The sequence below is a fragment of the Camelina sativa genome, chromosome 2 (genome assembly GCF_000633955.1).
Source record: "Camelina sativa cultivar DH55 chromosome 2, Cs, whole genome shotgun sequence".
In the NCBI taxonomy this organism is placed as follows: Eukaryota; Viridiplantae; Streptophyta; class Magnoliopsida; order Brassicales; family Brassicaceae; genus Camelina; species Camelina sativa.
The window spans coordinates 5362606-5376299 of NC_025686.1; the positions used below are offsets into that span (position 1 = coordinate 5362606).

Here is a 13694-nt window from a genome sequence, read left to right on the forward strand (position 1 = left end):
TATTTATCATTATTTTCAGTATTATGTTTCATAACATAAACTAAACTATCTATATCTAAAAATAAAACAGCTAGAGAAAGTTTTTTTTTTTTTTTAAAGCCATTAACCAGGTAATCGCTATGTTATATATGGCTTTTATAAAGTTTTTATAAAGTTTTGTGAGTTTTTGTAATGTTTTTATAATTTTTCTACTTATTAAAACTTTCTAAATGTTTTATAAAACGTTATAAATCTTTTAAAAATCTGATTAAAGCCTTATTAAACCCTTTATAATTTTTTTTGCAGGAAAATTTTTGAGAAAAGTTTTTTTGGTGGGAAAATTCATTTTTTCTATCTGTTGACTTAAATATTTTTCATATATGTGTAAAATAGTCATTAAATTAAAAAAAAAAAGGATAAGAATGATAATGACCAAAACAATGTACTTTTGAATAGAAGTAGATTAAATCCTGCGTAATTCAATGAAAAAAAAAATCCTACGTAATTATTGGGCCAAAGCTTATTGAAACGAGATTAAAGCCCAACTAAAAGGTCCAATAAGACAACAGACAAAGATGATAGTCTAAAACTACGATAAACCCTACCACACCTGATCTGCCCCTTATTTTCGCACCATTTCCCTTGACGTTTTCTGTTTCCCCCAACAATTTTCCCGGGAAAAAAAAAAAAAAAAAAGCTTTAGTGAAGAAAGAAAAAAAAAACAGAAAGGTTTCATTTTTTTTTATTTTCTCAACCCAAAATCGCAAATCTGGAGGAAAGAAACAGTAAGAGATTCAAATCAGCCATGGAAGAAGATGAATCAACACCGGAGAAGAAGATAGATTCTCAGCTGAATCTTCCACCGTCGATGAATCGACCGACGGTCTCACTCGAGTCTCGAATCAACCGTTTAATCGATTCAAACCATTACCACTCTCCTTCGAAGCCTATTTACTCAGATAGGTTTATCCCCAGTAGATCTGGTTCCAATTTCGCTCTTTTCGATCTCGCATCTTCTTCGCCGAAGAAGAAGGACGGGAAAGAAGACGCGGCTGGTTCATACGCGAGTCTTTTGAAAACGGCGCTTTTTGGTCCGGTGACGCCGGAGAAAAGCGATGTCGTTAATGGGTTTTCTCCGTCGCGGAATATTTTTAGGTTTAAGACGGAGACGCAGAGGTCTTTGGACTTGTATTCGCCTTTTTGTTCTGATGATGCTCCTCCTGGTGTTAGCCCTAGTCCTGTTAAGTCGCCGAGGAAGATTCTTAGGTCTCCTTATAAGGTAACTGTTTGCTTCTTCTTTTTTTGTACTTTGGGGGTTTCTTAGGGTTTCTAGGGTTTGTGGGTTGAATTTAGGGTTTTTAGATTGTGATTTCTTGGATGGATTTATGTATTGTTCGGTGGATTTCAGGTTTTTGAGACTTTTGTTTCTTGATTGTGTTTGCCACATTTCATCATTTTGTCTGAAATTGAGTAGTATGAGACTCTTGAGATCTTTGTGAAGTTGTTGGATAGTGGGGACTGGATTGTTTGTTTAGGGAAACGTAGTGTCTACTCTTTATTCAGTTTGATTACCAATGTTTGTCCTTTATGTTTCATCTGCCCTGTTGATGAGAGTTGAGGCTTCTTGTTGTTGTTAGGTATTGGATGCGCCGGCTCTACAAGATGATTTTTACTTGAATCTCGTAGATTGGTCCGCACAAAATGTTCTTGCAGTAGGATTAGGTAACTGCGTGTATTTGTGGAATGCTTGTAGTAGCAAGGTGAGTTGATTTTTTTTCCTTTTCTTTTTCTTTCTAATTTGTAACTTCTGCTTCATTCTTGTCTTTTGTGGTGTGAATCTCTTTCTTCTATATGCAGGTAACTAAGTTATGCGACCTTGGGGTCGATGACAGTGTTTGCTCTGTGGGTTGGTCACTACGTGGAACATATTTGGCGATTGGAACTAGTAGCGGAAAAGTACAGGTTAGATATAATCAAGACACATTTGATTATTTAAGTCTATACACGCTTGTATATACATTACCTTTTGACTTCTTGATTCTGGAAGGGATCTATACGGGATACTAGGCTGAATTAAACAATGGGATTAGTCCTTGAGGATTTAGCTTCTCTAAATGTTGTTTATTAGGAATGCACTAACTAGCTTAGTTCATCGAATCATATTGGCTGCATTAACTTGATCCTAGATGGTTAAGATGGATATTTGTCTTTAGATGGAAGAAGTCATGGTCCTTCTGTGGAGAACTTACCCTTACTGCTTTCTGTTACTAGATTTGGGATGCGGTACGATGCAAGAGCATAAGAACAATGGAAGGTCATCGTCTAAGAGTTGGAGCCTTGGCATGGAGCTCATCACTTCTGTCTTCTGGTAGTAGAGACAAGAGTATACTTCACAGGGACATAAGGTCTCAAGAAGATCCTGTCAGTAAGCTAAAAGGTCACAAATCCGAAGTATGTGGACTCAAATGGTCTTTTGACTATCGCGAGTTAGCATCAGGCGGAAATGACAATAAGGTAAATATACATCTTCATTTTGTGTCTGAAACAAACAAATCTTTATAAGCATGGGTAATGATTCTAGGGTCTTTGCAGCTTTTTGTATGGAACCAACATTCAACACAACCGGTTTTGAAATACTGTGAACATGCCGCAGCAGTGAAAGCCATTGCCTGGTCACCACATGTTTACGGGCTTCTTGCATCCGGTGGCGGCACTGCTGATAGATGTATCCGTTTCTGGAACACGACGACAAACACTCATTTAAGTTGCGTAGACACCAATAGTCAGGTAAGCCCAGTTCTGCTGACTTTGAATAAACGACCAACATTTCACATCGCAGTTTTATATCTAATTAGTCGTCTTAATACACGCAGGTGTGTAATCTGATGTGGTCTAAGAACGTGAATGAGCTTGTGAGCACACACGGATATTCCCAGAACCAAATCGTCGTTTGGAAATATCCAACCATGTCTAAAGTAAGAATTCTTTGTTCTTCTTCATTTTGGTTTCTTTTTCTTCATTGCGAAATTTTTGGGCTGTAATGATTAAAACTGTTACTCTTACAGTTGGCAACTCTCACTGGTCACACATTCCGCGTTCTGTACCTTGCGGCCTCACCCGATGGACAGGTTGGTCTTTTTATTTTTCCTCATCACACAATCTCATACTTTTGTGTTCTCATTATTCTGTTGTCTGTCTTCTGCATCAAAACACTCTTCTTGTATTTGTGTGGCAGACTATTGTGACAGGAGCAGGAGATGAAACCCTTAGATTCTGGAATGTCTTCCCTTCCCCGAAATCTCAGAACAGGGAAAGCGAAATCGGAGCATCATCTTTTGGTAGAACAACAATACGGTGAAATCTTGACATGATTATATTTTTTATTCTAATCTCCTCCGGTGATAAAAAGAAGAAGTTAATTCACAGCCGGATTAGTTTAGTCCTCCTAACCAAACCTCCCAGAGATTTTGTGAAGTCATTTCCTTATGAATATGCAAAAATTAGTTGAAGCAACTAAAATGTCATATTAGCGATGAGAGCTTCTTTTTTTGTGTGATCGGTTTCTTAAGGTTTTTTTTTTTTCCCATGTATAGATTGAATTCTTTTTTTTCTTTTCTGTATATATGATTTTTCTTTTATAAACTTTTATCTACGGCAAGGAGAATGTAAGATGTAGATTTCTCCTTACCCAGAGTTAAATGTTATAAGGACCACCAATGTTATAAGGAGCACTGATGGAGTTGCAGAACTGGTTACGAGGAGGAAGTCTAACCGAAGGCATATCCCAAACCAGAAGTATTTGAATTAACAATGGTTTATTATGTTTTGAATAAGTCTTTGCTTCAGTTCAAGTCAATAACCAAACCTCCCAGAGATTTTGTGAAGTCTTTTCTTATGAATATGCAAAAATTAATTGAAGCAACTAAAATTTCATATTAACGAGGAGAGCTTTTTTTGTGTGATCTGGATTTCTTTAGGGTTTTTTTCTTTTTCATTTTTCCATGTATAGATTGGAATTCTTTTTTTCTGTATATATTATTTTTTATAGAAAACTTTTATCTACAGCAAGGAGAATGGAAGATGTAGATTTCTCCTTGCCCAGAGTTAAATGTTATAAGGACCACCAACTAATATTTTCTTACTACTCTTTTTTTTTTTTCTTTTTTTTTTGGACAAAGCTCACTTACTACTATTCTAAGTTCAATTATTTCCACGTTAAGGTGTGGTCCTAGACTCCTAGTAACAAATAGTATTGAACCTGCAGGACCAAAACGATTTTGATTTATTAGAATTATGATGTTGATCAACCCCTTATTGCCTCCAAGACATAGAAAATCCAGCGTGCGTGATGTCGATCTATGCTTATTGCTTCCAAGTTTCACATAGAAAATCCAAAGTGTTTTTAATTAAATACTTTTGTTTAATATAGATAATACAAAAAGTGAAATTCGTTATTTCACCTGCTTTTACCTTTTTTTGGTTTTTATCAATCCACTTTTTGGAAAAAAATATTTTTTTTTTCTTTTCTCTATGCAATATTTATAGATGAATTATAAACTTCAAAATTAAAAAATTGAGCATCACAAAAAATAATGCCTTTGTAAACTAACTTTTAGTATGTTTCATAATATATGTGAAAATCTAAAAAATTGGATTAACTAGAAAGAAACAGCATATTGAAACGGAGAGAGTAAATTTAGTTTTTTTCTATATATATTGACTCCGTACAAATTGGAGGCATGTACGAATTACACATTCAAATAGACGGGACTGCTGCACCATAGAATGCGTTTTTCTATATACATATGAATTTATCACATAAAATATAAACTTATTGCGATACAATATGATTTAACAGTAACACGATACATTTATAAACTTGTTGATATATACATCTTTTGTTGTCATGTTAATCTAACATATTAAAGGAACATGTTAATCCAGCATTTATTTTATTATATTGCTAAAGAATTTGTAATACTGTGTAAAGAACATTTTTGTCCAACTTGGTTGATGAGAGACATGATAACTAAAATTTACAACCACAGGTGTATTCTTAATTTTTTAAGTTTTTTGGGTATATTTATATTAATATAGCCCTGGATACCAAATTCTTGAGAGCACTGCTTTGTTTTTCATCACCAGCAAGATTTTCCTAGTAATGGTAACATGAGACAGAGACAAACCTTGCTGATACCGAAGGTTACGCTCTTTCCACAACTCAAAAATTTCTTTCTTGCCAAACTTTATAGAGGGAAAGCTAATTAATCATAGCCGACGTAACTGTAGGTAGCCAGAGAAGAATTTGGTCCCAAGAGTGAGGGATATTTGACAGACCCGTGTTATGAGTCACACTATCCCAAATAGAGCTGGAAAATTGGCATTCAAAGAACAGATGATTTTGGCTTTTAGGATGAGAGCCACATAGAAGACATACTGGCTCCACATCTATCCCTTAAGCCGATAATCTTTCAAGGGTTGGATTAATATAGCCCTTATAAACCATACGTCGTGATCGATCAGTTGGTGAGACAAAAAAAAAGAAAGACTACTCTTTGCCTCACCACATAATATTTCCCTCACGTTTTTGCATGTATCGATGCCTCCAATTGTGATATATGTAATTATGTACAATCAATTCAGGTTTATTTTTTTGTTTCCTCCTAACATAATAATGTGCAATAAAGTTTCGAAAACTCCTTCTATCCACATTAATCTATAGATATTTTATGTTTACATTCTTCATAAATGATAAACGAAATGTTAATATTTCTACGACGTTAAATTCAAATATAGTTGTACACTTCATAAATGATCACACGGATTAAACACATGTATATGTAGAGTAGATTCACATATAGTTGTAGTCTTGTAGAGTATATTATAGCACAAAGATCGTAAAACATAAACTATACATTAATGGATATCTTGGACATGGCGTAAATAGTTTGAGTCGCGCCTTGTTGTTATTTACTCCAATAGCGAAGGATACATCTATGTTGTATTACTTTTCTCTTTTACTACGATTATACGTGTAGTCAGTCACAAGATTCTCTCCGGCCGTAGCTACATCTTCATCCTCTTCATGACCTTGGCTGCCATGAGCGTGAGAAGACCACGAGATCGTGCTGTCCATCGGAAAGCAACAGCTGCACTCATCAAGACAAGGAGGTTCCGGTAGGACTTCACACGTCTCAGTCTTACAATCACCGCGCGAGGTAGCCTCACATAGCGGACCCAAACATTCGACTTTGTTGAACTCGGGGATGTTTGAATGGAAATAAACCCAAACATAAGCTTCATGCAGTTCAGGGTAATTGTTTAACATGTCTTCATCTCCATAGACAAAAGCATTTAACACCTAACATAAATCGAATAATCGATCCATTGGTAAGAAGTCGATAATCGCGTAACTATAGTTCGGTTAAAAAAAATTACCATTGGTAATTCCTTGCAAAATATGAAGTAACGAAGTTTTGCAGTGAGGTCCAAAAGAAAATGGTCGCCGCTAATGTGACAATGAACGTGAAGCGACATTTTACTTTTCACCTTCCTCCACTCGGCCACCACTTCGTCCCGGTACAATTTGTTTGTCCATCCTTGCAACTGGCACAACCAGGGGAAAAAAACAATACATCAGACGAAAATCTCTAAAATCAAACACTAAACTTTAATTGTAATGTGTATACATATGTTAAACGGTGGATATATAGTTTACCTGAGAATTATTGATAGATTGAGAGATAGCCAACGTTAAGTTCGAGCTGATGTCACTGTGAGTGAGAGTGTAAGTTCTTGGGAGCTTTGAGGGATGCTTCTTCTCATCAACTCCTAAGAACACTACATTCAGTTTAGAAGCTTCGAAAACCGCCTGTCCGAATAATCTTGCAACCTTCACCATACCAAAAGAAACAAAAAGAAAAAAAAGCCAGATGCAAAGTAAAATAGCGTTAGCATTTAATGTAGATACGACAAGTAGATATGTTCACTTAGTTTTCTAGAAACAGAGATTTGAACACATTTCTCAGAGAGAAGAATGAAATTTTTACAGGAAACATAGATTGCTTCTTCGTCTTGGTACTTCTAGTTGTTGAAGGGATTGAGCTGCTTCTCTCTTTGTCTGAAACATCTTGTTTCAAATTTGCTGGGAGAAACAAGTTTGCCATAAGGCTACACATCTTTTCTCTCTCTCAGAATTGTCGAGGCAATGCAGATAATGAAAATTGTCCATAAAATGAGAGGGTGTCTTCTCGTGACTTGATACGAAAAGCTACTATTTATCTTAATTGTGTTCATAACCATACAATCAAAAGACATGTATCGCGGGTGGGTCTAAAACAACTATTCACCTCAAAATAAGTATCTAACATATGATACTGAGACTTCGTATACAATTGTTTATTCCCAATTTACACCGAACAAACAAACTGTCATGTCCCCACTTTTCCTAACCACCAGATAAAAACAAAATACACATTGTTATGCCATCTATCATTTCGATCTCTCAGCGTTAGGTCCAAAACTTCCTAACATGCCATCCGCGAGATTCTCATCCGCTACCGCTTTGCTATGTTGATAATGACGATGAGACCACGGGATCGTGCTAACACTCGGAAAGCAACATTTGCACTCATCAGGACAAGGTAGCTCCGGTAGAGTTTCACTCTTTTTACGGGTTCTATTTCCGTCATGCTGGTGCTGTGACGTGGCCTCCCAAAGCGAGCCCCAACATTCGACCTTGTTGTACTCCGAGATGTTAGAATGAAAACAAACCCAAACAGGAGATTCTTGTAGCTCGGGGTAGCTTGTTAGCAAGTTCCCATCTCCGTGGACAAAAGCTTTCAATACCTATAAAATAATAAAGCAATAGCTCACTAATATTAATAGACCACGTTGTTACATATCATATAGGTCACTGTTATTAATTGGCCACGTTGTTACATAGCATACAGGTCACTATTATTATTAGACCTCGTTGTTGCATACCATATAGGTCACTGTTATTAATTGACCACGTTGTTACATAGCATATAGGTCACTATTATTACTACTACACCACGTTGTGAAAGACCATATAGAATATGAATCGTACTCTGGCCATTCAAAATTTCATAGCGGCAAAACTCATACATGACATTAACCACTAGACTATTACCATAAAGATTGCGCAAACTTACCACCGGTAATTCTTTACAAAAGATGTAGTACCGAAGCTTCGCGATGAGATTCAAGAGGAAGTGGCCTCCGCTAATATGGCAATGAACGTGGAGCGACATTTTACCTTTCACTTTCTTCCACTCGGCTACAACTTCGTCCCGGAACAACCTATTTGCCCAGCCTTGCAACTAGGAACCCACAAAACCCAAAATTTTCCATTAGTCTCCTAGATTGCTGAACTCTAAAAGCCCTATATACCTTGCAAACAAGGGGAGAATTTATGATTACCTGAGAATTGTTGATGGATTGAGATATAGCTAAAGTTAATTTAGCGGTTATGTCACTGTGAGTTAGAGTGTAAGTTCTTGGGAGCTTAGCTGGATGCTTCTTCTCATCAACTCCTAAGAATAATACTTTCAATTTGGAGGCTTCAAAAATCGCCGGTCCAAACAATCTTGCAACCTTATCCATTCAAAACATCGTAAATTACCAAATCATCAATCAGGTTCATCAAATTTTAGATTCACAGGCGTAACGTAAAGAGGTAAACCCCTAAAAACAGAGTAATCAAACTAAACCAATCGAAATTTTTTTTACTATTCCTGAAATTGTACAGAAATAGTAATAGATTTACATAGATACGTATCAAAATCAAACAAATAATGAAAATAGTAACAAAACAAAAACTTTGAAAACAGAGTGTTTGAGATACTCACAGGAACAATAGATCTGTTATTCATCTTGGATCTTCTAGTGGTAACACAGAGTGAGCTATTACTGCTCTGTCTCTGTGGAAAAGTTGGTTTCATCGTCGATGGTAGTAAAAGATTTGTCGCCAAACTACACATCTCTGCTTGGTTTCAAATATACGAAAATTTGCAGACACAAGATTGAAGAATCTAATAATTATAAGTTATAGAGACAACTCTATTAATCAAGATCTCACGCTATTCTTGCGTGTTGGTAATCAAAAACTTGTTAACTTTGAAACCACGAAAAAACCAAGATTTCAAGCTTTCGCTTTCGGTTTAGCTTTTTTTTTTTTTTTCCTTCCGGTAATTTAGGGTTATTTTTTCTTTTCTGTTCTTTCTCTCTTTTTGTTGCGTGTTGGGTTAGATAACTATATATACGAGCTTAGAAGAAGGTTACTTCTATTTCTAGACTTCTTACTCCAAAGATCTCTGTGAACAGATGAGACTGAGAGTGACACGTGGCGTCCAGCTTCTTTACTGCATGAGCTAGCATGTGTCGTTTAGACTATATAGCTTAGACGTGGCTTTAATGTGTTATGTGTTTCTCCGGTTCGGTTTTTTGGATAACTACGCACCGTGTACAATTTACTCTTTACGAAACAAGTAGATAAGCTGTTCGGTTCTTAAAAAAAAATTAAAAAAAATGGTTCGGTTCTTGCCAATTTGTGGTCACACTTTTAGCTGCCGTTTTGCCTAAAATGTGTTTGCCAAATTGTGGTCACACTTTTTGTTGCCGTTTCCTAAAATGTATCCGTATGATCCGGTGTTGACTAGATCAGTTAGAGAGTATATAGTCCGGTTTAAACTTGACTGAAGTTAAATTATCTGTTAGTAGTTTCATCTAGTATATATGAATTGGTTAAATAACAAATTATCTATGAATCGGACTACTTACTACTTAGTAATCTCAAAGATACATTTTGGTGAAATGTTAGTCCACACATCATTATGAATCAATTGAGATTAAAATTATTGTAAATCAAAAGGATTAAGAAGAATGGCGGACCTGCGTGGTCCTACGTCCAAGAATATGGGGTCAACTGACCCACCCTTATATCTACTTAAAAAAAAAATGATGTGTTAATTGATATGTTTGTTTGGCTAATTTGGATGGCAACTGGTATTTTGACCCCCTCTAATCATGTGTTCGATGCTATCCTTTGCTCCCAGTTGTTTTTATTCTATTTTTTTTATTGGATCATAGCCCATTTGTTTAAATTTGGTAATGAGTTTTTTTTTTGGCAAACTACTTTGTTAATGAGTTTTTTGACTTATTTTATTCCCTTAATTTAATTTGCTCCCTTTAATTTCTACTTATTTTTCTTGTCAATTAAATATATAATTTTTATCAAGGAAAATAATTAATTAAAATCCTAGACGAATTTTTTCTCAAGTATGTAAATTAGAAAAAAAATATATTCTTTTAAAAGTTGATTCTAGGAAAAAATATTTCTGGGTCTACCACTGATTAAGAAGAAAAAAACTAATTTGACCATCGCATGGTGATGTAATGAGATTTCTGCTCTCTTTTCAATATATCCCCTCTCTTTTTCCTAGGAAAGCCTCTGTTGAATCTATCTCTCTCCATTTCGAATGGGAACTCCAAGATTGATAATATTAATCCTTTATCTCGTACAAGTCACTTTATCAATCAAATTTTGACAAATCAAAAAAATAAATTATTTAAAAAAGTAATTGCAAAACAGAAAAGGAAATCGTGGCATAAAAAAATAAATAAATGATATTGTATACTAACATTTTTTTAAAAAATAATTAAATCTAACTAATGTGAAAGCAAATAATTAAAAAAATATATATAATCCCTAAACCTTTGCCTTCTTTCTCGCCGTCTCAAAAAAATATAGTCTCCATGTCTTGCAACGGTTTCTTGCTAATCTATATATTGTTCCATCTTCTAAGCGATTTATTTAATTACCACTTCTAAATTTCTCACCTTTGAGTTAGTCATTTATTTTTTCTTCCACCAGTTTTACTCCATGCCGCCATGGTAGATTAACAATTCTTATATTATTATTTTTGTCCGCTTTCTCTTCTAAAACCATAATTCATCTCGCTCTCTCTTTTCCTTAGAGATCATTTATGGCTAAGAGAACAAAGATAACTTTTATGATTCCAACTAAAGTATCAAGTTTGTATTTTCGAGATTTAATTTGCATGTCTCTTGGTTTTGCATATTTTGCATGTCTCTTGGTTTCGTTTTAACATCATTTTACTTTATACTTTGTAAATGATTATAATTTCGTTCTTATTAAATCATTTTGTCCATTATTAATTTGGTCTTGAAAAAGTGTTTGAGAAACTAACTGTGGGAAGAGACATGGTTTTGTTTTCAGGTTCCGTGTGAAACATATTTAGAAACGAAAACTTCGATAATATCTATATCTTTTGTGACCTACCAAGGTTATCAATTCTCATTTAGTTCTTCCTTTTTCTTTTCAGTTAACAATTGATGTCATAGTTTTAAACGTAAACTCAAGTGCTTTCTATATATTAACGATTTTGACTGTTTGATTTGGTAAAATTACAGTTCAAAGAAAACCAAGCCACACAAGCACAACATGCAACAACTTTAGCCACGAATCCAAGTTCTTTTTGAAGACTTCATTCCCGGTTTAAAATGATGAGTGCTTTTCATCTAAATTTATTTTATCTAATGTGTTGATTTCTAATTAAGCACACTAATGTTCTCAAAACAAATTAACATTAAAATTTTATTGAATTGTGTTTTTTCCGGACGTAGTCCGCGCGTCGTACTAGTTTTACTAGATGTTGAAATATCGTAATCAATAGTGAAGCGGTTCAAAATTTGTATAATTAAGAAAAGGGAAAGAATTAATTTTATTATTTTATATGTGTGAACGGTATAGATGGCGCATAGACGCTTCACTTCACAACGGTAAGAGTTGACTTCTCGTCGGTCAGAACGTAAGAGTTGACTCACTGGTCAATAAGACACTTTGGGAGATCGGACGATTTAGAAGGAGAGAAGGTTACCAATTGGGCATGTGAAGAAGAAGAAAGGTTCGGTGTCTCTGGAATCACTGGGTTAGCTAGCGTCACCACAATAGAAGTGAACCGTCTACCAGTGGCGGACCCAGGATAAAAATTGAGGGAGGTCAGTTACAGGGAAAAAACTAAAATTTTGTCATATTGGAGGTTCGAACTCGGGTATGGGGAAGTCAACAGTACAGAATTTACCATCTGTGCTACTAAAATTTTATGTAAATACATGTAAAAACAAATTATTTATCTAGTTTACCCAGGTCAGATGACCCACCTACTTCCTTAGTAGGTCCGCCCCTGGCGTCTACGCGCCAATGAGGCTATTTCCTTGGTTTTCAAGTTGAATCTGAAGGAGTCTTACATCACTTATTCAGTAGAGAACTATACCACATATGGTTTGGTCATGGATCTTACGGGGCATTTCATGCTACATGTTTTGTTAGTTGAGATCCAGATGTGGGGTGTGATATGGTCTCAACCAAATAGATGTGCGGTTTTTAATTCTTGTGAATCGTTTGCGATTTGCAATTGAAAACCAAGACCAGATGCCTTGTAAATGTGTTCCTTGTTTCAGACAATCAATTAACCATGACTTCTCTGATGGTTGTGAAAAGGAAACCAAATTTCAATGTGGCAAAGGAAACGACAATTTCCTTCCTGTTGGAAACATGAAATTAGCCACTGATCCAACAACAACATTGGTCTTGGCAGCAAATCCTGTTACAACAACTCGGCCTATTCATATGATGGCGAAAAGTGTCTGATGTGGAGAACAAATGCCTTTAATGTCCAACAACTCAATGCAAATGGCAGCAAGGAACACACATTTTTCCTTAGATCTGTAGCTTCAATCCAGGGTAAACATTTTCGAAAAAAAAACGTCGAGATATATTTATGCTTCATTTTCTAATCAGGGGAAAGAAAGCATGCTAAAGGAAAAAACATTGTGTTACGCATCTTTTGATAATCTGATCAACTTAAACATATTATTTCATAATAATATATTCTAATCATGAGTGACCCAGATTCCTTCCACCTTAGTGTGTTATACAAATATGACAAAAACCCAGAAAACTATAAACATGATTCTACGAGAATCTTCATGCACACACAAGATTATTCAAACTGAATTAATAAGTTATTTAAAAACCATGTTCATTCATGCATGCATGAAACAATTTAGAAGAAATATGGCAGTTACTATACGTGCCTTGTACGTACAGTTATGTTGATTAATACACACCAAAATTTCAGAATTGATTACGAAATACGAACCTTTAAACACTTGATCGTGACTTTTCACAAAGATGGAGTAACCGACAATAAGAAGTTCATTTATTCCGTACGTTAAGCACTCGTTTATGAATGCAAAACAAATAACCGGAATAAATGAAAAACTTAAACACTCCATCAAACAACTACAATATGTTTGATTAACGATTTAACGGTGAATTAAACAAATCTAGTTGGCTCTGATACCAAATATAAATTCCGATTTCTATATTTATGAAATCTATATATCCTAAAGATCATCTAGATTTGATCTAATTCAACCATGAACACTTTCTAAGAGAAGAAGAAACATTAACCTTGATCTATTGCTTGACTATGCTTGATGATGGATCCAAGTATTCAGTAATTGATCAATTGCCTGACTAAGCTTGATGATGGATCCAAGTTTTCAGTAATTGATTTTCTTTTCCGTTACTTCTTATCGCTTTCACTTGATCTTTGATGAAGAAGATCAATAATCTCTTTTTCTGTTGTGTATTTGGTTTGATA

The 13694-nt window shown here is 35.0% G+C and overlaps 3 protein-coding genes across 3 annotated transcripts; 1 reads left to right on the plus strand and 2 right to left on the minus strand.

Moving 5' to 3' along the window:
* LOC104718057 (protein FIZZY-RELATED 1-like) lies at positions 658-3404 on the plus strand. The gene is made up of 8 exons (XM_010435718.1): positions 658-1258; positions 1617-1739; positions 1837-1941; positions 2251-2493; positions 2572-2766; positions 2853-2954; positions 3045-3107; positions 3215-3404. Exons 1-8 carry the CDS (start codon positions 785-787, stop codon positions 3335-3337), a joined length of 1428 nt encoding a protein of 475 aa, XP_010434020.1. The 5' UTR covers positions 658-784; the 3' UTR covers positions 3338-3404.
* LOC104718062 (protein STAY-GREEN 1, chloroplastic) lies at positions 5765-7175 on the minus strand. Its single transcript, XM_010435733.2, has 4 exons — positions 7029-7175; positions 6698-6871; positions 6418-6585; positions 5765-6340 (listed from the first exon to the last, which is right to left on the minus strand). Exons 1-4 carry the CDS (start codon positions 7155-7157, stop codon positions 5984-5986), a joined length of 828 nt encoding a protein of 275 aa, XP_010434035.1. The 5' UTR covers positions 7158-7175; the 3' UTR covers positions 5765-5983.
* Positions 7324-9233, minus strand: LOC104718066 (protein STAY-GREEN 2, chloroplastic-like). The gene is made up of 4 exons (XM_010435745.2): positions 8853-9233; positions 8425-8598; positions 8157-8324; positions 7324-7827 (listed from the first exon to the last, which is right to left on the minus strand). Exons 1-4 carry the CDS (start codon positions 8982-8984, stop codon positions 7471-7473), a joined length of 831 nt encoding a protein of 276 aa, XP_010434047.1. The 5' UTR covers positions 8985-9233; the 3' UTR covers positions 7324-7470.